The sequence below is a fragment of the Rhincodon typus genome, chromosome 29 (assembly GCF_021869965.1).
Source record: "Rhincodon typus isolate 14 chromosome 29, sRhiTyp1.1, whole genome shotgun sequence".
In the NCBI taxonomy this organism is placed as follows: domain Eukaryota; kingdom Metazoa; phylum Chordata; class Chondrichthyes; order Orectolobiformes; family Rhincodontidae; genus Rhincodon; species Rhincodon typus.
Window position 1 is genome coordinate 29,417,449 of NC_063360.1, and position 26,543 is coordinate 29,443,991.

The 26,543-nt window shown below is 40.9% G+C and overlaps 1 protein-coding gene across 1 annotated transcript in view; it reads right to left on the reverse strand.

Moving 5' to 3' along the window:
- Positions 1-4,013: 4,013 nt before the first annotated feature.
- Positions 4,014-26,543, reverse strand: part of apc2 (APC regulator of WNT signaling pathway 2) — a 204,468-nt gene continuing 181,938 nt past the window's right edge. The window contains 5 exon segments of the mRNA XM_048614260.1: positions 4,014-10,911; positions 13,606-13,820; positions 17,330-17,446; positions 20,579-20,656; positions 25,105-25,282. Of these exon segments, the coding sequence (XP_048470217.1) occupies positions 5,154-10,911; positions 13,606-13,820; positions 17,330-17,446; positions 20,579-20,656; positions 25,105-25,282 (6,346 nt within the window). The 3' untranslated portion in view covers positions 4,014-5,153.

A 26,543-nucleotide genomic window follows, 5' to 3' on the forward strand; every position in this document is an offset into this window, starting at 1 on the left:
CATAGAGATGTACAGCATGCAAATAGAGCCTTCGGTCCAACTCATCCATGCTGACCAGATATCATTAATTAATCTAATCCCACCTGCCAGCATTTGGCCCATATCCCTCCCAACCCTTCATCTTCTTACCTTCTCACCATTTTCCTCAATCCCTGTCATTTCCACAAGATCACAAAATAGCTTTGGTTGAAACACCCTTTAGTTCATTTGTCATCATTCCAACACAGACATCCAGCTTTTTTCAAACAATCCTTTAAATGCATGTAGCAGCTCCTTGAACTTACTTAAGAGTTTACCTTTGTGAAGTCATCACGTTAGATCAAGAAAGGTTTAACATGTTTTTTTTGGAAAAGGCTATACTCAAAATGAATGTAACAGTGATTATTTTTTAATCCTTTCTCACTGCTGTAAATGTAAGCCTGAAATAAAATGCTGCTCATGAAGTAAAACATGGAATAATTTTTACAAATCGGATTTCACAGGAGTACTTTTTCTGTGGGATTTCTTCTCTAATTCAATTTGTTTTTAACCATATACTTTTCTCCCTATTAAAACTTTTTACTTTGTTTATGATTACTGTGAAGGATTTCCATTTGAGAGTGACATGGACAAAGAGCGTGAGTTAGGTAGCTTATTTAGTTTATTCCAGTCGATTAAACTCTGATGCACAAAGCCTGAAAAAGATCAGCTTATTATGCTAATATACAATTGTTCCCCTTCCTTTAATTTAAATTTAGTGGAAGTAAATTACATCACCCACTGATGAGCACAGTTAATTGCTTTATGTGTACATAGCTATAAAGCTGCTTTCCCTAGACCAGGTGTCACCAGCAGACAATGAGTAGCTTTGAAAGGACAGCATCCCTCTGGTTCTGCAGTACAGTCTTACATTGGGAGCTGCATCTTACAGCACACCTTCAGGAATATTTCTGGTATAAGGTGGTAAGAGTCCTGGCTATGGCTTCCCGTACTCTTAACCATTCCCTACAATATGGTTTGATGGTAAGATGCCCACTAGGCCACCCACCCTTTAGCCCATTGGCACACTGAAGCAATCAATTATCTTGCCTGTATGCTCTCAATCTGCCTCCATAATGTACTAGACACTGAAAGGTGTCTGTCTTTGCACCAACTTTAATAAAAGAGCGAGAAGGAGGAGGATTGATGTCCCTGTGCATCATGGACAATCTCCCAACAATTCTGTCCACCCATGTATTCCCCCTTTAGCTTCAAAAGCTCTCACATTCTCCCCTAGTCTCAATGCCAAAACATAACTCTCTCTACAATCTATGTCCTCTTAGTCCTGAAGACTGCTTACAATGACAGGTAGAGCTGCTGGACATTGTGATTGGCCGATCAGCTTCTCTTACGGGTAGGATGTCATCTTACTGACAGTTGGAAGTTCCACTCTCACCTCTACCATGAATGTGTTGTTAGAACTACATTATACATTTTGTGAAGAAGTTAACCTATCTTTGAAATAAATACTAAAATGTCTTACCAAATGGCTCCCAAAAAACAGATGACTTCTCTTGAGGATTCGACTGCAGCCAAAGGAAACACTCAGGCAGTGTTATCTTAAGAATCGATCATAATGGGTTATTAAATAATGCAAGGATTCCAGAATGGTAAGTTGAATCTTAAAAGGTGTGAAGATTCAGAGCTTTTGTAATGTTGAACAGAGGACAGGAAAAAAGGCATGACAAGGAATTCCAGAATAACTGACTTTGCTTTTTTGCACAATGATTCATCAAAGTTAACATCTGCAGCCATTTTCTTTGATTGTGATAAAATGTGGCTAAGGATAGAAGTTTAGAGGAAAAACATCTGATTCCCATTAGAGAGACATCTTGAAAATTCAACTGCTTCTCAATGAAGTGACAGGCAAAGGCATCCAGGGCGAGACTAAAACTTCCTAAAGGACTGCTGTACTAAACCAGACTACTGAGAGCTGCAATCTGCAATGCCATAAAAGTGAAACAAAGGGTCCTTCACTCACTCCCAGAACCAGTTCTGCTTATTGAATCCATCTATGAGAACAACCTATTTGACTGTGGAGAGCACTGCAGCTGTGCAATCAGACATCAAGTTTCAACCCCTTCACTTCAGAAAGAGGATCTTCAAGCAATTTAGACCTGCAGTGATGCTGGATATTGATTTTATTTTCATCTTCATGTGTAAACTTTATCCCCACTTTAAGTCTATATATATATTTATGACATATATATTTGTTAATCTAGTATCTTTACAATTTTTACCTAAATAGCTCCCATCAATAGTCGTGTAGTAAACCTACATTTTAATCTTGCTTGCAATGTAAACCTTTGCTGCTGGTTGTTTTTTAAATTGAATCATTCAAATGGGGCTACATATGGACCACACTGAGGAAATTACCTGTTATCTGGTTGTGACACTTTGTTGAGGTCGCCTACAGTACATGTGGTAGACCTCTTTAAAACTGGCTGATTTATGACTGACCCTTTTTGTGAGAGAACAGCAAGCAGTATATGTCCTCTTTTCCCTCCTGCCCCCGTGAAGTTCTGTCCTGCGGCCAAGACACAAGTCTAAAGCCTTCAAGTAGCATACAAGCTTAAGTCGAGTATAGTTTCATCCTAATGCTTAGGAAGTATAAAGGATTGAGTGAAGGGCTGATTTTACATTGGTGACATCAAACAGAATAAAAGTATGGGGGCTTGGGGGTGGTTGCAGGGTTTATGATTAACATTGCACGCAATCCCATCTTTTCCCTGCTAGGTTAAAAAGATGCAGAGTGTCTCTTGAAGAAGTGTTGAAGAAGCAAAATTGAATCTGCAATTACATGGTATCTTAAGATGTCTCACACAGAAAATTATTTTCAAGTGCAGTGATTCCTGTCATGGCAAATACAGCAACCAGTTTGCATACTGTGAGGGATGAATATCCACTTTAGCATTTTTGGCACAATTTGAGTAGCACTGCAGGAAAATCTCCTGTTCTGCTTCTCTCGGTCTTTATACTGTTCACTCAGCTCCAGCAGGCAGAGGGAGACTGCTAGCAACTGTGCAACACTTCAGTTGATATCGCTGTTAGGTAAAAGCATCAGTAATAGCACACTAAGTACCAATCTGCTGTCAATGTCATTTTTGGACCTAAGTCTCTTATGATCAAAGATTACACTACAATGACAATAATTTTATCAATTCTCAAATAAAACAACAACTTACTCATCATGTACTTTTTGGTAACTTTCCTTCCAACGTATGGTAGATGTTTCTCAATCACTGACTTGTTTTGCAGTTGCACCTCTTGCCAAAGTTCAATAATTATTTTTGAAAGATTTGATATCTTTTGCTAATTTTTTTGGCGAGGAGATTTTTGGCACAAAGCATTAGAACTGAATGATTCCAGGTCAGGTGCAGGTCAGATTAAATACAAAGTGCATCACATTACTCCCCAACAATTTTAACCCCAAACTGAGCATTGTGCCCACTAGTGCGGTATTTCAATTTCCTGTGATAACCATCCTATTGGGCTCTTTAAATGGCAATGTCAATTTTTGATATAATTATACTAAATGCAGGTATAGATGTTGTAAACTATCACAGGTGTCAGCATAAGAGTATTCCTTCTGATCGAATTGTGTTAAAAACTAAACCCCAGATTGGAAATACAGAACTTATTCCCTATATTTATCCTTGCACAGTTCAAGAGTTATCACTGTGCATATCTCCCTGAACCACTAAGTTATTCAAGTGCATTTTTAGATTGTAAAAATTCTGAAAGTTAAACTTTCAGCATTTATCCTTTCTAATAGTTGTCAAAAATGCAGCCGACAGCATTGCCAGCACAATGTCAGGACTGGCAAAAAAGTCTAATCTATTTAGAACATCTCTAAAAAGATTTACATTTTTAAAAAATGTAACATCAAACAAAAAGGGAAATTTTACATAAAACATTTTGAATTATAAATTTTAAAGATGAAATTTTTATGAAAACATTGAAGCAAGTTTGGTTAGAAAATGACACTACCCCTTCAAAACACTTTTTCTTTTGATTGTAACTCCCATGTAACACATACATTTCCTCTCTTCAATTACTTTTAATCAATCTTTTGGCTATGTCTGAGACAGGTAGGATATGAACCCAGACCTTCGGGGGCACAGAGATAGGGAAGCTACCACTACACCACAAGACACCCCTCAATTTTAAATTTGAGTTGTAAATTAGGAATGAATTATGAGTGAACTGTTTCAATCTGCTTGTCTGATTTTACCTTCAGTTGTACATTGGACATTTGGAAAGTGCTGTTTTGTAAAACAAAAGACCTATGTTTGGTCTCCAGTGTAAAAGAAATCAACAAATTACACTGTCTGCTCTCCCTCTTTCCATTTAAACTGTGATTGTGCGTACTCATGGGACATATTAGTGAGCAGGATGGTGAACATTAATACATTAACCAATACTCCAGTAAGTGTAGTACACATAATTGAGTGCCTTGATTCAGGTTACATGGTCTAACTTCGTTATTATTGGAACAAGTGTCTAAACTGAGAAACAGGCCCCTTATTGTCACACATTGTAGCTGTCTTTGTAAGTTGAGATATTCATTGAAATGGCAACCACTGCTGAATTAACTATCAGTTTTATAAATATCAGCTTAGATCCAGCAGAATCTCAGCAAAAACGTAACTGTCTTAGCATCTGATTCACCAAATGCATTAACCAGCCAAATATTCTTTGTTCAGTTAAAACCTGCCAAACAACTGACCAAACAGAAACCAAGCAAACTCATAAAGTTTGAATGTTACCATTAGTCACTCAGATCTCATTGGAATAATCCCGGTATTTATATGTGTGAATCACCTATGGATCTGTATCACCATTTGTTGTAGTCAGCTCATACATATAAATAAGTGGTATATTAACATTGTTGATATTAAGTGTCTTTGCAGGAAGTACCTCACCTTATTATGTCTTAATTAAAAGATAGTCTCATTATCAGATGGATGGCAGTAGAACTAAATTAAATGACGCATGCATTTTGTACCCCAATTAAGACTGTAATTGAGGCACATTTATGAATGAACACATTTTCCGTAGATTGTATCACTCAAATGAAAACTGCAAAGCAATAAAGTACTTAAGGTCAAGTAGTCTACTGATCAGTTTGACTTTCAGCTTTGCACTTTTCCCACTGTCTTCTCGTTACTAATAGGCGCTCGTATCTGCGGTGGTTGGAGAGATCCACTGTCTGATCTTATTGTCTTGGGGCTAGGAATGTAGTTGAAAGGGGTCACTCGAGCCGCTCTGCTTGGAGAACCATGTCTACTTGAATTAAAATGCACATGTCCTGGGACAGTCGTATAGTTTTCAGTCTCAGCTGAAGTGGTCATATTGTTCCTCATCAGCATTATCATTTCAGGTTCCAGTTCATTCTCTGAATAGACCCTATATGCTGTCTCTGTATTCTTCCCTATAAATGATCTGCTCACAGCATTCCTCGGAATAGCCTGTGCAATGTGAGGGATTAGATCAAATGTTGGCGATGTGCTTGAATTTGTTTTGGTGATGGAGAAGTCTTCAGTTTGCACAAAAGCATCACTGGTTTTAGTTTCCACAGTTCCCACTTTGTTCAACTGCTGTTCAGACTCTGATTTATTCACCAATGCCATTGCTGAAGGTGGAAGAGAGTTGCTGAGAAAATAGGGAATGTCTTCATCTTTGATTCTTCTCCACGTTCCTTTCAAACTTGGCTGATTCTTTCTCATCTGTGGTTCTTTTTGGTTCGCAAGCTGTTGTTTAGTTCGAGGTTCTTCTTCACTTTTTGCCTTGTCGCTAGATTCTGATGAGGCTGAACGAATGGAGGATGGGCTTCCTGCCTGCTGTAATACATTAATGTGCGGAGAGGATGAGTAACGTTTAAAATTATCCTGTTTCCAGGTGGCGCTGTTTTTCACAGGGAGCCTTGAAGGGCTCTCTGAACTTGGCCTTCTTGAAAGCTTCTCAGTTCGGAGTCCATCCTCATTGCACATGGCTTTTCGTTGACTTATGTTCAGGTTGGATGTTGTTTTAACGACTCTTAACTCTTGGCATTGAGAAGAACTTACGAAGGCCTTCTGAAAATCTGACTTGCTTCTTCTCGGCGACACAGACTGAGACAGTGATGAGACTGATTCAGATGAAGAAGCTTCGGACTTCTGCCTCATGAGAAGGCTAGAGGACTCTTTGATAAAGGTCAGCTGTCGCACAAAGCTGGACTTATCAGATTCACTGCCACTTGATTTTGTTGATGACATTCTCACCAGGTCTAGCCTGTTTGGTGGTATCACCTTCTTAGAACCTTGACTCTTTTTTGGTCCAAAAGATTCGTTCCTTTGAAAAGAGGGCATCTTCTTTGCTGGAGTTACCTGTTTAGTTGGTGTCTGAATGTTTGGTGGTTGGACTGGAGATTTGCGAGACTGTTTCCCTGAGACTGGAGATTTGATATTTGGAGTAGATGGTGTGGAAGTTGCTTGAGGTCTTGGTTTCTGATCGAGCTTGTTGGCACTGGGTTTTGTTGCATGTGGAATCCCTTGCCTATTAGATTGTACAGATGGTGTACCATTCTTTGGAGGCTGTCTGGATGGTGTGGAATTCCTTGAAGGACCTCTTGCCATTCTTGCCGGTGGTGTCACGCTTCTTTTTGGTAAAGTACTGTCAACCTTTTCTGTCATATTTCCAGGCCTGTGCAAGCTTCTAGACCTAAACGTCTGGCTGGAATTTTGGGAAGCTGTGGTATTTTTAGGTGCTGCTTTCTTTGAAGCAGGAGTAGCATTTGCAGACTTTTTCCACATATCAGGCATGTAAATCACAGTCCTTCCTCGAAAGACCACAGGTAAGCTCACAGCCCGAGATGGTGGTTTAGGTGCATTTGAAAATTTATTGGCAACTGAAGCCTTACTTCCAGTCGCCTTATTATTTTCATTCTGCTTCCTTCCATCTTTAGAAGCACCTTCTGCACCCTCAACACTGCGTGTTTGCTCTTTCAGGATCTTTTTCTTATCTTTCTGCTCGAGAGTGAAATGCAGTGTCGATCCAATGGACAATCCTGATACAAATGATAGAATGGAGTCGGATTCAGAGGAGGGCTCTCTCGAAAGGCAGGCTGCAGCCTGGTGCAAGCTGGTGACTATTGAGTTGGCACCTTCCTGAATAGCTTTCCACTCGATACTTTCCAGATCAGGAGACATTAAATCTGACAGCGAGCCGTAAACATCTTGACTTGTATCCTTCCTGTGGTCCAGGTCATAAGTCATGTTCCTCCCAGTGTTGTTTTGCACATTACCCTTAAGGTTTTGCTTTGCAGACCTCTCACACTTTCGCTTTGAAGAATGTTTCCTCTTCTTTGGCATTGCTGAGCTGATGCATTTCTGCAAAAGATCATCTTCTGAATCATAGCTCAACGAACTGGGTGAACTATCCTGTCTTGCTGATAAGGATGAGCATCCATTATTAAAAGATTTTGAAGCCGTAGAGACCTGAGACTTTTTCCGCGATTTCACAAATGCTTTCCGTGTTTTCACAAGGGTGTCCTCTAATTCCATGTCGCTTAGTGAACTTAGTGATGAACTAAGGGAAAAGCAAAGAGGGCTTTCATCTGTTATATTTCGTTCAGTTTTACTAGCCAAACTGGTGGTTCGGAACTTTGTCATCCCTTTATTGTTCTGGTTTGGTTCATTCTTTGCTACTCCATTTTGGTTAATGACTTTTTCCTCATAGTCACTTTTTACTTCAGTTTTTGGATTCACTGTATCTTTTGCAACAGTAAGCATATCTAAAGAGTCGTTTTCATAAAAGCAGTAAACAGCTTCTTCAGTAGGTGTCGTGTGTCGCATAGATTGAAATGCATAGCTTCCATGAATATATTCTGCACAAGAAATGTCCATTCCTTGCTGTCCTTCTTCTGACCTCTTACAATTGCTCTTCTTTGTGTCCAACTCCAGCACATGTCTTGATGTAGTTTGATCCTTTCTTAAGCTTTTTGCAATCCCACCTGGTTGAAAAACATGGCCTTTCTGGCCTTGATATGACTGTGGTGGGAGGGAATTCTGATTTCTTTTCAGAACATCCCTCTGGTTCAGATTAAGCAAATGTGATTGAGCCACCAGCTTTGAATTATTTACATTTAAGTTGTATTTATTTCCTTGTTCAAGACTTCTGTCGTGCATCCTTACAGCTATAGGCACCTCTAAGTCATCAGCATTTTGCCCTTCTGCGGGGAGTAACTCCCTCCTCTCAATCACTTCAGCCTTAATGTTTGTCAATTTGGGTGATTCTTTTTGAGGATACTCTAAGGTCTCATCGCTTAGTGAAGCTGAACTAGAAAAATTGACCGGAGTTCCTTCAACAGAATCTGAGTATGAGGAATCTTCTTTGAAAGTGTCATTTTTTGAGCAGCTGTGCCCAGATGTCTCTACCTGAGAGTGAGCTGGCAGTAGCATATAAACAGGCAGCTGAAGAGGCTTCTTAGATTGCAGTACCTGAGTGGGCAAACTGGATATAGCAGAGGTTTTCACTTTCCTGAATTTGTTTGGCATTGCAGAATTGATGCATTCTTTCAGGATCTCGATGTCATCATCAGAGTTTTCCAGGATGCTGTCCAGCTTATCAACTTTTTCCATTCCGTCTCCATTCCGTTCCTCTCTGAAGTCTTCTGCTTGTGCACGGCAATTAAAACAGCTCTTCTCTTGTAGGAGTGGCATTAACTTTAACTCAATATCCTTCTGAATATATGGCTCATGAAGGGTGAGGGCACTCAGACTTGAAGCACATGAAAAGTTTTCATTGGGTTTCTCTAAGGTGAAATACAGCATAGTGTCAATATCTGGAGGGAGGTGAAACCGTTCCTTAAAATCATTGATATCCATGTGTTTTTTCATGTCAGCATCCCAATGGTTATTGCCTTGACTGGCATCTTTGTCTCGTTGGTCAAGCAACGGTGTTTTACTTCGGCTGGGGGGCATGGTTTGACCAGGGCTGTCAGGCAAGTCACTGGGACTGATAGTACCACTAATCATTTCACTGCAAGGGTCACTTTGAATAGAGCTTACAATTGACGGGCTTTCAAAACTTCCAAGTGAACTGACTGAACTGCATCTACTTAAGACCAATGGGGTTTCTTGCAAATAATTTTCTGATGGACTTGATGGACTGGAATCCACATTTCTAGAAGATAACTTTTTCCTTATCAGAAACTTTTCATGCTTTGGGCAAGGTATTTCTATAGGTTGAGATGCACTGCTAAATGAATGATCCCTGGATTTGATCTGTATATCCTCCGAGGCAAAGGATTCATCGTTTATTGTCTTCTCAACGGGCAGTGGTGATTCTTTCTCTACACCAATGATTTCCAGAGAAGAGTCACTATCGACCTCATTTTCACTACCAATTTGGACATCTGATATGTTTTCTGCAGATGACAGGGATGAGAGTGAACTACATCTTGAGAAGCAAATTGGAGTGTCTTCCACACAGTAGGTTTGTAAAGTTTCCTGGTCATTGGAAATTGGTGTAGAAGTAGATGTGCTAGATACACCTGGATTTACATTTCTGCTACTCTGTGAATATCCAGAATGGACCCATGCTTGCTTTCTGCCACTCAAACTCTGAGGTGTCAGAGAAGCTCCTGGACTCGGGCTTTGACCGCTTCCCGTCATAACTGAAGCCACGTGGATCTTTTCATAAAAAGGTGAGAATCGTTTCTTACTTATTTCATCTGGCTTTCTTAGCCCCCAGGCTTCATTCAATGCAGTTTTAGATTCCCTGGAACTCAGTTGTCCATCGGGATCTTTTCCATCTCTCTGACTGTTCTCCCCATTCTTTAGATCTAAGTTGGTCGGCCTTTTCTGATAAATAAGATGCTCGCCTTTTGGGTCTGCAACTGAAGATTCCTTCGCGTGGCCTTTTGTGTCACATTTGCCAGCGTTATTAACACCGTCCAGACTATCACTTGACAAGTTTGTGTAGTCTGTTCTTGCACCCAAAAGCGTGTGCACTTTGCTACGATTTTCACGTTTGCCTGAATTAACAACATCAGTAGGATGACAGGGCGATGAAGACTTTGTCCTGGTTTCATTTAAGTCATCTAATGCACATTGCCAGTCAATGCATTGATCTTCAGAACTAAGACTGAAGCTGTCTTCAGAGGATGTGTGCATGTTAGACATATCTTCCACGATTTTGTCAATTCTGGCTACCGTTGTAGAGATCTGGTTTACCAACCTCTCTGCTGCGACAGATACATTATCAGTGGCAGGGTTGAATTTTTGAAGATTTCCGTCAAGATCTTTCTCTGATTCTGAGCATCTTCCACTACTACGACACCTGGACATGCCTTGTCCTTGAAGAAAGGAAGAGTTCAGGTACATGGAGAGCACACTTAAGCCTCCAGTTTCTAATCCAGTTGATATATTGGGACCCTCATCATCATCAAAGCAGCCAGAGTCAGAAGCATAGTCTTTGGCCAGGTTTTCAATGTGCCTGAGGGGTTTGTTGATATTGGGATGCTTGGGGCTAAGTTTTTCAATGCTGTCAAATGTCTCTGTTAAATGTTTAGCATCCAGTTCAGCTTCCAGAGCTTTCTGCTTCCTCATATATAGAGAAGGCATGCAAGAACCTGGGGACACCATGCTGGTGTCTTTGTACTTGGCTGGCCGGTTGGTCAAAAGGTTCCTCAGGGCAGCTGCACTCCCCATTGCTATCATCTTGTGTTTGGAATGAATCAGGTTCCTCAACATGCTGATGGCTCCTAGGTCCCACAGTAATTCCTGGTCTTTTGAACTGCGTGCTGAGAGATTCCACAAAGTTCCACAAGCATTGCTGACAATAGTCAAACTATGGGACTTCAGATGCTGCAACAAGGTCTGCAGGCAATTGTAGTCACGTAGAATTTGCCTAAAAGAGAAACAAGGCCATTAAGCAGAACAGGCACTTATCTTTTTAAATGGAGGAAGAAAAAGATCCAAACTTGAGGATTTTTCAAGGGTAGATTTGAGATTACAGGAATAATTGATATTATTTAAATATTGTGTATTAATCATCTGTGTATTCATAATTTGAAATTAATAAATATTGTACCATATATGAGACAAGATAGAATTAAAAAGAACTCACAGGGTTGTTATACAGTCATTCAGTTCTCAAGAAATTCCATCGATCTCCCTCCTTGTTTTGTTCCAGTTAGAAGTTAGCCACATATGTATCAACCCCATAACTATTCCACATTAAAAAATAACAAATATCTGGCCTGATAAAGGTCACTGAACGGAAAAATTAACTCCGTTTCCATCTCCACAGATGCTGCCAAATCTACACGGTATTTCCAGCATTTTGTTTTTATTTCAGATTTCTGACTGACTCCAGTTGGCCCAGACAGTTGTGAAAATCCATCAAATGTATACCTTTTTCTAACGAGGTAAATGCTGTACATTATCAGAATTCATGACAAAACATGCTCCTCTCACACTGGCATTAGAAATACAGTGATTGCAACTAATGAAACATGAGCGTCGAACCAAAGCAGCACCAACTCGCTATTTCTATAGCCTTCAGTATGTCTTTCACAACTTCAGGATGTCCTAAAGTATTTTACAGCCAAGTAAGTAATTTTGAAGTGGTCATTATGCCATGTAGGAAGTGCTAGAGCCAATTTACCCAGAGCAAGCTCCCATGGGCAGAAAATTAGCAGAATCAGTTTAGTTGTTTCTTTGTTAATAAGATGTTGAGAGATAAATACTGGCCAGGTCACCAGGAAGAACATAAGAAATCTGAACAATAGACCTTCCCCAGCCCCACGCCTCCTCTCTATTTATTTCAGAGCTCCCTATCCCCTCGCCCATTTCTGAAGAGGGGTCCCAAGCCGAAACGTCAGCTTTCCCGCTCCTCTGATGCTGCCTGGCTTGCTGTGTTCATCCAGCTCCCCACTGTGATATCTCCGACTCCAGCATTGGCAGTTCTTACTATCTCTGAACAACAGTAAGTCGTTTTGGCCTTTGTGCCCGTTGCACTATTTGATGAGATCATGGGTGAGCTTTTACTTCAACACCATCCTCTTCCACTATCTTCATACTCCTTGATATTTTCAATTTGTAGAATCTTATCAATCTAAGTGTTAAATAAAACAATTGAGCCTCCATAGCCCTTTGGGACAGAGAATTCCAAAGATTCATCACCTTCGTCCTTCATGCTGCAGACCTAAAAGGATTTCCCCTTATTCTGAGACTATGTCCCCTGGTCCCAGGCCTCCAGCCAGAGTAAATATCCTTCATGTATCCACCCTGTCAATCCCTGTAAGAGTTTGAGTATGTTTGAATGAGATCACCTCTTGTGCTTCTGAAGTCCAGAGAACATAAGCCTAGTCTGTATAATGTTTTTCAGAGGACAATCCCTCCACATCCCACAAGGGGAAACAACCTCTTCACATCTACTCTGTCCAGTCCTTAAGAATCTTGTATGCTTCAATAAGGTCACCTCTCATTCTTCTAAACTCCATTGAGTACAGGCCCATCTTACTCACCCTCTCCCCTGAGTCCCTCTATATCTGGTATCAGCCTAGTGAACCTTCTCTGAACTGCCTCCACTGTCAGTATAATGTTCCTTAGATAAGGAGGGCCAAAACTGTTCATGGTATTCCAACTATAATCTGATTAGTGCTGTGTATAGTTTTAGTAAGACCCTCCTTACTTTTATACTCCATTCCTTTTATTGCACTCCCTCCATTGTGAGTATACATTTCCTTGGATAAGGAGACCAAAACTTCAGGCAGCATTCCAAATGTGGGTTCAGCAAGGCTCTATATAATCTCAGTAAAATATCTTTGCTACCATATTCAATACCTCTTGTGGTAACAACCAGCGTGGTAGTTCTTTTCTTAAGTACTTGCTACGGCTGCACATTTACTACTGATAACTCATGAACAAGAACCCAGTCCCTTTGAAATTCAACAATTCCCATCTTCTCATTATTTATGAATGCCCTGTAGTTCTGTTTTTGCAACCTCACATTTCTCAACATTGTATTCCACTGGCTAAAGTTTTGCTTACTCACTTAGCCTCACTAAATTCCCCATCTTTGAAACTTCCTCACAACTCAGAAGTTTTGAGTTGTCTGAACACTTGGAAATATTACAGTAACTCCCACATCCAAATCATTGATATATATTGTGAATAACTGCAGCCCAAGTACTTAAAATGGTACACCATTATCCATAGGCTGCCAGCCTTAAAATGTCCCATTTATTCCTAGTGCTTGCTTTCTGTCCATTAACCAGTTCTTAATCCAAACCAGTATATTCGCTCTAATCCCATGTGCTCAAATTGCAATTCCCAAGAACTTCCCTGGTGTTCTTCAAAATACTATTAGGAATCTTTAAATTCCACCTGAGAGGGAAAAGAAGCCTTGCTTTAATGTGTCATCTGAGAAGTAGCCCCTCTGACAGTGCAGCACTCCCTCAATATTGCCTTGGTTTTGAGCTGGTCTTGAACATACGACTGTCTGACTCAGAGGCGAGAGGGCTGCCAACATACTTAGACAATGCTTGTGACTATTACTGAGTAACATTCTTTTAAAAGAAGTTATTAATTGCTGTACCTGTACTCCTCATTTGTTGCAATGAGACTGGAAACATTTCGCAAAATACCTCCTCCGCTCTCAATGATGGCAAGTGAATTGCTCTGACACTTGTAGGTCAGGGTTCCCACAAGGAAGACCAGTGCCCCTTCAACAGAGCAGATGGCCACCTTGTTCTCTGTGCTGTGAGCTGACAGGTTCCAAAGAGCACTCAGCAGGCTTTTCAGTGTCGACTCCTTGAGAGGAACACGAAAATGCAAAGCGATAAGATGAGTCTAGACATTCAATTCCCTTTATCTCATCCTATTGAAAAGACAGAACAACTGCAATCCCTTGATCACATCACTGTATAAGCTCTTGGATGAATGAGGTCCTTCTGGAGTTCTGCTCCCAATCTTCATATTCAATTTGTGAATAACTTATTCCTGGCTTCAGACCTAAGTTTAACTCCACGTTTAAAGAAGAGACTGACAGGTTTTTAATTAGCAATAGATTGAAGGGTTATGGAGAGCAGGCAGGAAAGTGGAGCTGAGATCAACCATGATTGTATCAAATGACACAGCAAGCTCAAGGGGCTGAATCACCTACTCCTGTCCCTAGTTCTAAAGTAATCCCTGCAGTGTAAAAGCAGGCCAATCAGCCCATCACGTCCACACCAACCCTCCAAAGAGTATTCCGTCTAGACACACCCTGTCCCTGTAACCCTGCATGGCTAATTCACCTAGTCTGCACATCCCTGGATGCTACGGGCAATTTAGCATGGCCAACCCATTTAAACTGCACATCTTTGGCCTGTGGGAGGAAACCAGAGGACCCAGAAGAAATCCACAGAGACACAGGGAGAATGTGCATGTTCCACACAGTCACCCAAGGGTGGATTGAACCTGGGTCCCTGAGACTGTGAGGTAGTGGTGCTAATCACTGAGCCACTGTGTCACCCATTTTGGGATGTCTAAGAAGGAAAGGATGTACACAATGAATGGTAGCATAGGGTGTACTCGGCACAAAGTGTATTCCCTAGTCTCATATTCAGGGTTTAACTCATGGGATTAGCTTTTCTATGTGATATAATCCTTTATTTACAATAATAACTTATATTTATATTGCAGCTTTCACATAATGAAGCATCACAAGGAGTTCACACGAGCTTTATGAAACAAAGAAGGGCACCAAATCACAAAAGGAGGCCAGGGGACCTGAAGAGATATCCTAAAGAGAACTGTGTTTTGTTCTATATTTTCTTGTTTGAATTTTGTTTCTTTTAGGAATGGACAACCTTAGTGGACTGAGAAAAGGCCAAGGCTGATCATATGATCAATTTTCTGAACCTTCTTCATTGTACAGACATTCCAGTCAAACCTGACACAAAAGCATCAATTTCCAGCGAACTCTGGACAAAGGAAAACATCAAGATCCATAATGTCAAAATGAGAGCTAGTGCGTTCACAATTACCTTGTCACCTCATGATGAATACTACAATGGGGAGGTAAAGCTACACTGTAAGTTTAATGTCCTTCCAATGTGCCGACCACGATGGGCCATCAGCACCTGCCTGAGTCCACATGACTGAAACCAGAACCAGCTGAATTGTGTAAACATCCAATTCGGAGATTTTAAGTCAGTTGCTGTTTGACTTCCAGAGAGAGTAAGACTCCAGGCTGAGTTGGCAACTACTGTCTTCAAGCTGCTGGCTGGAAAGAAGCCTACACTTCCCCTGCACCTTACTGGGCACTGCTTAGTTCTGAAGAAGAGTCATATCGGATTTGAAATCTTAATCTATTTCTCTCTCCACAGATGCTATCAGACCTACTGAGTTTATCCAGCACTTCCTGTTTTTATTTCAAATTTCCAGCACCTGCAGTGTTTTGATCATATTTACATTGTTAAGGGGAATTTTATGGGAGGAAGATGAGGGAATAGGGAGGAAATTCCAGATCTTGGCACCTGGGCAACTGAAGGCATGGTCAAAAATGGTAAAGCAATTATAATTGGGAATTCATTAAATTCTTTCTTCTTAATCTAAAGAGTGCAATTTGTTTAAACTATTCTCATAACTCGGCATTCTGCTGATCAAAAATGGATATAATACTCAATGTGCTGTTTCACCAGGTTTTTATATGATGTTGTCATAACTTACTCCAAATTATTCTTAAATAATTACCAATCTAAGTCAGTAAATTTTTCCACTGCTGTATAATTTCTTGATATCTTCATTGCTCAGTCTACTAGCAATCATAGATTTCTTTTAACCTCAAAGTTAGTTATTTCTACACCATCCATAGTGTATATATTTCCTTCCAGTACATATTTGTCTGATTATACACCTATCTACAATGTATTTAAAATATTATTTCACTGAATGAACATTTTTTATTTACAAATATTTGTTTCTTGTTATCTACTTTTTGTCATATTTATGTATAAACGTTTTTGTCAAAATTCCAAGCCAGTGTTTAACTTGTATGTAAACTTATCACATTGTAATTACACATTTTGACAATAGGACATAGCCACAGTTTTTGGCTACTCAAATTGTAAAGTGAAAGTATAATTAACTGTTCGTATCTGCACCCAGATTGCCAAACATTTTCAACATTAAATAATATAATTAGAGCATTACAACAAACTATACTTATATAGCATCCGAACATAATAAACTGTCCCAAGGGGTTTCATAGGACCATTACAGAGCAAAGTGAAACTGAGCCACATGGGCTGCTATTAGAACAGTTTGCCAAACCTCAGTCAAAGCAATAGGTTTTTAAGCAGTGTCTTTCAGGTGGAAAGCAACGTAAGGAGATAGAGAGGCTTAGGGAAGCAAATGCAGGGGTAAGGCCCGAGCTAGCTGAGACATGACCAACAATGGCAGAGTGATCGAAGTCGGGAGACACAATGCGCAAAAACTGGGTGAGGGTAAAGATCTCGGAGGGTTGTGAGACTAAATAAGATTTCACAGATAGGGGAGGATGAGACCTGAGAGGGATTTGAAAACAAAGATGAATATTTTAAAATTGATGTTTGACTGGGAACTAAAGGGATCCAAGGGGCAACCTTTTCAAGCATGTATGGAATGAATTGCCAGAGGAAGTGGTGGAGGCTGGTACAATTACAACATTTAAAAGGCATCTGGATGAGTATATGAATAGGAAAGGTTCAGAGCGATATGGGCCAAATGCTGACAAATGGGACTAGATTAATTTAGAATATCTGGTCAACATGGATGAGTTGGACAGAAGGGCCTGTTTCTGTGCAGTACAACTCTATGACTCTATAATGTGGGCCAGTGGGTGAGAGGGATTTGGTGCATGTCATGGCATGGACAGTAAAGTTCCGAGTTAGCATAAGTTAATGGATTTTATGTAAAAGCATGGACAATATGCACAATTTTTAAAGCTGGATGGTCAGGTCCACTCATCACCCAAGAAGGGTATTACATAGAACTCTACAGCACAGATACAGACCCTTTGGTCTCTGTTATTGTTTATACTGTACAAAAGCCTCCTCCTTTCACTTCATCCTATCAAATATATCAAGAGAATTTTAAGAGAGGAGAGGATGCTGCATGCAACATTACGATCAAATTGGATTGTGTCTTTCATTTACGGACACAATGTTATTCTTGACAGATTGTCAACCGGTCCCATTCTTTCTGCTCCCCTTGTATTGGCTACATTTTAGTAGTAATATTCTTCTCTTGATTCTTGGGTTAACCATGAATTGTGAGTCAGTTAGTCAAGAACACACCTTTTTGGCCTTCAGAGCACACTGCATCAATGCGCTTACACTTCTGACTTCCCGTAGAATCCTCTTGCTGTTGACATCAGCTCTCCATGAAAGATTCCTCAGAATGCTAGCCACAACCTGGAACATACAAGCATATTAAGGCCTGAACCAAGACAGCAAACCAGTCCTTAACTACATCTAGAAGGTGCTGGTTGGAAACTGTGGCACACAGTAGTATGTTCAGGTTCATGGTTGTTTCAGCTGCAACCTGATTTCCAGCTCAAGGACTAAAAACCAGTCTCATTCTCCAAGTCTTTCCCCACCAAGGCAACTAATGCACTGATCCAGGGCTCCTTTGAAAGCACATTCCAAACTAACAAGCTCTACCATCTAGAAGGACATGGACTGTGGATGGATGGGAGTACCAGCAACAACGAATGTCCCTACACCAAAAGAACTGCAGTGCTTCAGGGAGGAAGCTCACCATCACCTTCTCCAGGGGCAATTAGGGTTGGCAGCAAATGCTGGCCTTGCCAGTGATGCCCACATCTGATGAATGAATGAAGCAATACAATTATTTCAAGTTTGACAACCATATTATCAGACATACATATATTATTACTTCATTTCCACATTCATACATGCTCCAGACATTCATTAATGTGATACATTTCAATAACTCAGTTTCATTGTAAATAAGGGTAACACTATGAATGCCTCCCATGTATGCAAGAATAACCCTTGCCATTACTGAAATGATTCTGAATTCGTCCTGGTTGGAATCCACTGAGTGAACTTTTGAGTCTTGATGGCAGCAGGCAAGGAATGAGCGACCGCTGAATTTTGTGCCACCAACCAGTTCCCTGACTCCATCCTGCTCCTGTGCTATTTTCCCAGAGACTGGAGAAGGGTAGGGAGCACTCATTAATGGTCTTTTGTCAGAGGCTGACTGGAATATTCCTGGTCCCACTCTTGTGGAATAGTCAAAGTTGTTGAGTTTCTTATTATTTTTGTTTTCAGGCAGCAAAATATCTGCTCTCAGCATATATTTTATTTCTCTGTTTCTTTTCTTGCCCCATCACCATTCTTTTGGCTCTGTAGGACCAACTTTTCAATCATTCAATCTTTCCTGTCTTCCGCTCTATCACGAACATTCCTACCTTGTCTCATCCAGCCCTTGCTCAAAACCTCTTACATTTCTAACTTTTCCTGGCTGATTAAAGGCCACTGACCGAAAATGCTAGTTGTTTCTTTCCTCACAGATGTCACACAACCTGCCAAACATTTCCAGCATTTTCTGTTTAATTTTTGATTTCCAGAAACCCCCCTATTCTGCTTTGCAATTTGAAGCAAAATTTTTTTTACTTTAAAGTTGGCACCTCCGATTGGAAAAACTGAAGATTAGTATTTCTTTCTCAAGTTGTAAACTGTTTTATATATAAACAAGGGATATTATTAGGTAATAAGGTAGACAGGGTGGTTAAGAAGGCGCTTAGCATGCTTGCTTTCATTGTTCATACCACTGAGGTTTAGGAGTTGGGACATCATGGTGAGGTTGTACAGGTCATTAGTGAGGCCTCTTTCGGAGTTCTGCGTATGGTTCTGGTTGTCTTGCTTTTGGAAGGATATTATTAAATTGGAGAGGGTTCAGAAAAGATTTGCCGGAATGTTGCCAGGACTGGAGGGTTTGGGGAGAGGCTGGACAGGCTGGGACTTTTTTCACTGGAGGTTGAGGGGTGACCTTATAGAGGTTTATAAAATCATGAGGGGCACAGATAAGGTGAATAGCAAAGGTCTTTTTCCTAGGGTGGGGGTGTTCAAAACTAGGGATCATATTTCTAAGGGAAGAGAAGAAAGACTTAAACGGGTCCTGAAGGGCAACTTTTTCACACAGACGGTTCTTCAAATGTGGAATGAACTGCCAGAGGAAGTGGTAGATGCAGGTACAGTTACAATATTTAAAAGACATTTGAACAGGTACATGAATATGAACGGTTTAGAAGGATATGGGCCAAACAAAGGCAAGTGTAACTAGTTTAGTTTGGGAAATTTGGTTGGCATGGTTGAGTTGGACCAAGGGGTCTGTTTACCCGCTGTATGACTCTATGGCTCTACTTCCGTGAAATATTTTTGAATGATTATATTCCTTAAAACTTTTACCAAGTAGTGTGAGCTTACCTGCAACACAACATTTTACCTGATGCAGTAATGCTCATGTTATCTCTCGTAACATAACAAACTGGGTGTGGATATTGTGGTATTGAAGAATCCAACAGACATCGACACAACTATTGTATATTAACATTATATTCTTCAGGCACATAAGTGTCTTGACCAACCTTAAACTATTAGGTTACTCAGAGCAGCATGCTTCTAGTAGAATGCTATGGTTCAAGTGATCTAAGGTAAGATGGAGTATGAGACCTTTATGCATACGGGTCACATGCTATGATACAGTGATATGTCTCATAAAGACACACTGACACATTGACTGTGAAACAAAACACAACATCCCACATTTTCCAAAGATTAAAGGATATACAATATGGTTTACATAAGCGCAGAGTTGTCAATTTGATAATTACACAAACAGGTAAACAGAGTCGAGAAGATTAACATTTCAAACTTGAATGTCGTACTTTGAAGATTTGACAACTTGTCCCAATCTGCTGATTTTGCATCTGGAAAACAGTGTGTTATTCTCTGCTTCATTTGTTTGACAACCTGTTAGTCTTGCTGCTGGTTGCTGTCATTCAACATCACTGCACACAATCACCATCATCAAAATGTTCTTCAATTAGTTTTCCAAATATCTACCAGCAAGACTACTGGTATCTTTTATAGATGATCACTGCTGCTGCCATTGTGTGAATTTGACTCAAAACTGGTGCTTTATCCGATGCAGCAGTGCTTAGGGTACAGTCCAGAACATGTGAAATTGGACACAGATATCATGGTATTGAAGAATCCAACAGTTATTTACAGTTAATACAGCTAAGTATTATGTAAGGTCTTTACATTCTCCAGCCATATAAGTCTCTGGCCAAACATTAAGCTATTAGATTGCACAGAACATCATACTTCCATTAGAATACTATGCCTCATGTGATTCAAGTTAAGATGGAGTCTGAAATCTTTACATCCTCAGGTCACACGCTATGATAGAGTGATGATATCATGAGCATGTCTTGTAAAGGTATGCAGACACACTGAATGTGAGATGTATCACAACACAAAATATCTGCACAAAATGCTTTATAATTCACTAACCTGATGGATATCTTCACTTTCAGACTCTAACTGGGCCACAATACTTTGCATGCAGCCTTTTCTGGAACACAGTGTAGCCTGTAAGAAGAAAAAAGGCACAGAAAGATGAACAACTGAGCACATTTCACTTACTGAACAATCTGATTCTCTCCTTTCTAGATATTTCTGATCAAAACAAGGGTTCACACCTGTTATCAGCTGGCTTATGGGATATGGTGGTTCCAAAGAAAAGCTGAAAAAAATGATTCACTAAAGAAACATCTTAATTCAGCCTACTTTTAAATGGACTGGTTTTGTGATAAGAATTAGGTGGGCTGAATTAGCTGAGCTGAGCTGAGCCAAGTATCAGGGCATTATAATTGGAGTCCATGCCCTGATCTCGGAAAGAAGCGAGGACATGCAGCCAGGATTTCCATTCTGATGATATCAATTGGACCCTGTTGAAAACTTCAACAGCTGTGATACTGTCTAAGGTTTAATAAACTCTTGAAACACGCTACATACATTCACATGAGGAATGACCCTTCTGAAGTTCTGGGTGGTGCCAAAATCCAAGGAGCAATATCTTGACACGTATCAGCTTCACAAGGGAAGTTGAGAGAAAGGGACAAGAGATCCATGGACGAATAGAGCAGTCGTTAACCATTACCCTTGACCAGCTTGTTGCTACTGATCTATCAGTATCTTTTAGAAAAGGCTGTCCTTGACCTTGAAGATTGTGTTTCCAAAATGGATGTCACAGATTAGGTTATCAATTATTTACAGTGTATGCACATCAGTTACTAAACTTAAAAGATTGATCAACATATATTGACAAAATGTAAATGAATTTCATCCATTCTTCATCGACTAACAACCAAATGGATCTAAGAAAATGCTGTGTTGATGAAATTGACCTCTATTCTGTTCGCAGCAGCTTCTCATTAGCACTTCCTTTTATACTAATCTTAGTGTGAACATTGTAATGTAAAAATTGGGTATATTGGGAACTCCTACTGGACAGCACTAAGTAAATGATAACTTTCCTTCTACACTTCACCACATCACATATTAATTTCTGAAATTCAATAGTTATTATAAACATACACAAATTATGTTAATGTATTGATTTTCAGTAACGGTGAACCTTTCAAATTCACAGCAGCATAGAGAATATTATATTTACTTATAGGTACCATAACAGGAGAGTTAGGCAATATGCACTGAATTTGTACTGTTTACAAAGTGGAAGCAATCTATCAGCAGTTTAACTACCGATCATACATTGATAATTTGTTCTTGGTGGGGGAGGGGGGTGATTAAGTCATTAACACAGAACATGGAAGTATAGTAAACATGAAGGGGAATAGAATTATATTTCATGAGGATATAGACAGGCTGCTGGAATGGTGAACACATGACAGGTGAGATTCAGTTCCTTAATATAGTGTCCTTGGCTCAACCACCTTCAGCTACTTCGTTGATGACCTTTGCTCTGTCATCAAGTCAGAAGTGGGGACTTTCACTGATGATTGTACAATGTTCAATACCATTCATGTCTCCTCAGATACTGAACAGTCATGTAGCTTTGAAGCAAGACTGAGGCTTAGGCTGAGAAGAGACAAGTAATGTTTGCAAAATACAAGCGCCAGACAACACAGAATCTAATTAAGGGGATCCCCTAACATTCAATAACATTAACATCACTGAATCCCCCACTATGAACATTGTGGGGTTACCACTGACCAGAAACTGAACCAGATAAATACTGTAGTTCAACAGCACCTAAGTACAGTGAGTAACTCACAGCTGACTCCTAAAAGCCTTTCCATCATCTACAAGGCACAAGTCAGGACTATGATGGAATACACTCCATTTGTCTGGATAAGTGCAGCTTCAACATCACTGACGAAGCTTGTCACCATCCAGGACACAGTGGCCCAATTGATAGGCACTCCATCACCATTTCCAACATTCAATCTCTTCACCACTAATGCACAGAAGTAGCCGTGTGTAACATCTACATGATGTAATGTAGCAATTCACGAAGGTTCCTCCATTAGCACCTAGAGGAGGCAATGGCCTAGTGGTATTATCACTGGACTGTAAACCCAGAGACCCAGATAACATTCCGGGGACCCGGTTTTGAAACCCGCCACGGCAGATGGTGGAAATTGAATTGAATAAAAAAAATGTGGAATTGAGAATCTAATGATGACCATGAATCCACTATCAGGAAAAACCCATCTGGTTCACATATGTCCTTTAGGGAAGGAAACTGCCATCCTTACCTGGGCTACATGTGACTCCAGACCCACAGCAATGTGGTTGACTCTGGACTGCTCTCTGGGTAATCAGGGATGGACAATGAATGCTGCCTAGCCAGAGACACCCTCATCCCAATAATGAATAAAGGAAAAAAAAATCTTCCAAACGCACAATGTCTACCATCTAGAAGGACAAGGGCAGCATGGGAACTCCACCACCAAAGTTCCCCTCCAAGTTACACACCATCCTGATGAATTGAGCTCAAGAGCCGTGAAGTTATGCTCCAGCTATACAAAACCCTGGTTCGGCCACATCTGGAGTATTGTGTCCAGTTCTGGTCGCCTCATTACAGGAAAGATGTGGAAGCATTGGAAAAGGTGCAGAGGAGATTTACCAGCATGTTGCCTGGAATGGAGGGAAGGTCTTATGAGGAAAGGTTGAGAGAGCTAGGGCTTTTCTCTTTAGAACAACGAAGGATGAGAGGTGACTTGATAGAGGTGTACAAAACGGTCAGAGGTATAGATAGAGTGGACAGCCAGAGACTTTGTCCTAGGGTGGAGGTAGCTATTACGAGGGGGCGTAGTTTTAAAGTGAGTGGAGGTAGATATAGGGGAGATGTCAGAGGTAGGTTCTTTATTCAAAGAGTGGTAGGGGCGTGGAATGCATTGCCGGAGAGGGTAGTGGAGTCAGCCTCATTCGGGGCATTTAAGTGGCTATTAGATAGGCATATGGATGATAGTATAAGGTAGGGGTGGAGGTTAGATAGACCTTAGGTTTAGGGTAAAACTTCGGCACAACATTGTGGGCCGAAGGGCCTGTACTGTGCTGTACTGTTCTATGTTCTATCACTGTTCCTTCACTGTCACTGGATCAAAATCCTGGAACTCCCTTCCTAACACAGAATTATGGGTGCCCCCACACCTCAACAAGTGCAACAGATCAAGAAGGTTGTTCACCACCACCTTCTCTAGGGAAATTAGGGATGGGCAATAAATGCTGGCCTAGCTAAAGGTGATCACATCCCATCAAAATTTTTGTTTTAAAAATAGTAGCAAGGCGATTCAATTTGGTGGGGAGAATAGAGAAAGACGACACAAGTTGAATGGTGCAATGTTAAAGCCAATGCTAAAAAATTCTTGGGGATGTTTGCACACAAATTTTTGAAGGTAGCATGACAGGTTAATAAGGCAAACAATAAATCAGATGGGATCCTGAGCCTACATATCGAAGCAAGCCTTGCAAAACATAGGGGATTATGTTAAAACTCTCCCTTTGCCTGAGAAAAGAGCAATGTTCTCTCCAAGCCGCATGACTGTGGAGCCAGTGGGAAGTTCTGCACTTGTCAACACATTGTCATAGGAGCTTTCGGAAGCTGCTGTTTGTCATGGACCTTGAGGGTCTAGTGCAGGAAAATTAATAATTAGAGGGAATGCCGGATGGGAGAATTGTGTCCAATTATAGGTACCACACTTCAGGAAAGATGTGAAGCCTCTGGAAAAGGTACAAAAGAGATTTGCTAAAATAGTCTCGCAGATTTACAAGCACATTGATATACTTCGAGAGAGGCTCATCCTCTGTGGAACAGAAAAGGCTAAGAGGTGTTTTGGTTGAGTGCAATGAGTTAGGCAGGCTGAACAAAGAGAAACTGTTTCAATTTGTTCAAGTGTTGCGAACTAGATGATACAGATTTAAGTTGATTGAAAAAAGGAACCAAAGGCTACATGAGGGAGCTATTTTTTTCATGTAGAAATAGCTGGGATTTGGAATGCCTGATAGTGTTAGCTACACATTGAAAATGGGACCATGAAAATGGAACTAGACAAATACTTGAAAGAGAAAAAAGGTGCATGGACAGGCAGAAAGTACACAAATTTGTGGTTTGCTTTTTGTAGGCGTGATACAAACTGGATGGCCTACATGGTCTCTTTCTGTGCTGTACACTTCTGCCATGGTACCTAGGTTGTTGAATGTTGTTCCCCAGTGCATAGTCACAATACATGCCTCCAATATCCCACTTATGCATAAACATTGTGACATAGAACTAGAAGCATCATGAACACAGAGTTGGTGTGAATCTAACATGCTAACTTTTCAACATGCAAAACAAATTGCTGGCGAAACTCAGCAGATCTGGCAGAATCTGCAGAGAGAGAAACAGAGTTAATGTCTTGAGTCCTGTGATCTTTCTTCAGGCTAAGTGCTAAATCTCCACCCTTCATCCTTCGTAAGTGTCCTTTTGCCCAGTAATTTGTGGGCATGGGCGAGGTATGGTTACTCACTTTGTTGACGACGTCCCCAAAGGTGAGGTTAGTTAACGCCATGCCTGCATAACGACGCAGGGCTGAATTCAGAGGATCATTGGTAGGTCCATACATGTCACAGTCAACCTGAAGCAGCTCAGCAACTGCCTGCAAACCTCCTGCATCAAAAATGGGAAGAGAATAAATGCTGTGAGCCCTCCAAAAGTCTTAGTAATCAGAACAGAAAATGTTTGAAATGCCCAGCAGGTCAGGCAACATGGAACCCCTACAAGTGCAGAAAGAGGCCATTCAGCCCACTATGTCTGCACCAACCCTCCAAACAGCATCCCACCCCATCACCGTAACCCTGCATTTCCCATCGCTAATCTATCCAGCCTGCATATCCCTTGACACTACAGACTATTTAGCATGTCCAATACACCTAACATCTCTGAGCTCACAGCAGAAACCCATGCAGACACAGGGAGAACAAACAAACTCAACATAGACAGACACCCAAGGCTGGAATCGAACTCAGGTTCCTGGCACTGTGAGGCGGCAGTGCAAACCACTGAGCCACCATAACATCTGTGGAGAGGGTAAGAGAAATAGAGTTAACTTTTCAGGTTAATCACTTCTCATCAGAACTGAATAAAGGTTAGAGGGCTGAAAATTATGGGTGGGGGCTCAGGGGCACACAGTGACCACTTAGAATCAGGCCCCTCAGCCAAAAGCACTACTGGTACATTTCCCAAACTCCTAGTGGGACATACATACCTGTGGGAGAAGGTCCCATCTTCAGGAGCTGCTGGCCAACAGCTCCAGCAGTCCAGGCAACCCCAGAGCTTTGGTGCAGATGTTGCCAAAAACTGCAGGTAGCCCCAGGAAGAAAGTCCCATGGATTCCAGAGGCAGCTGAGTCCTGCAATTTTCAGTGTTGGGGGACATGTTTCAGCACTTCAGTGAACAGAGCAAGTTGGGTCAAGTTCTGGATTTAATACATGCATGGGCCAGAAAGAAGAAGAGTGTGATGGTCTCAGGGAATGCCCCTTTAGGGCAAATAGCACACTCCAATGATAGCATGCCTCCCGCTTTCCCACTGTTTCAGACAGTTTGAAAAAGAAAACGGATTGCCCATTCCTGCCCGGCTACTTTTTGTATGCGCAACATGACAATCGGATCACTTGACCCTTAAATCATTTACTTACCATTTTGGCACCCACCCACCCTCTACTTGTTTGTAAGTGCAGGGGTGGGTGGGAAGGTAATGAGCCAGCCACCTTCCCTAAATTACAAGCCTCTCCACTCTAAACACCCTGGCAGGGGGCACATATTGTCCAGCCTAGGGAAGTAACAAGTGAGGTCTTGCGGAGTTAGTTATATTCCAGCAGATGAAATTGCTCCATGCTCTGTTTGAATTATAACTCTTGAAAATAAGAATGATTCCATTCTAGAACTTGTGACATCAGTGGCAATGAA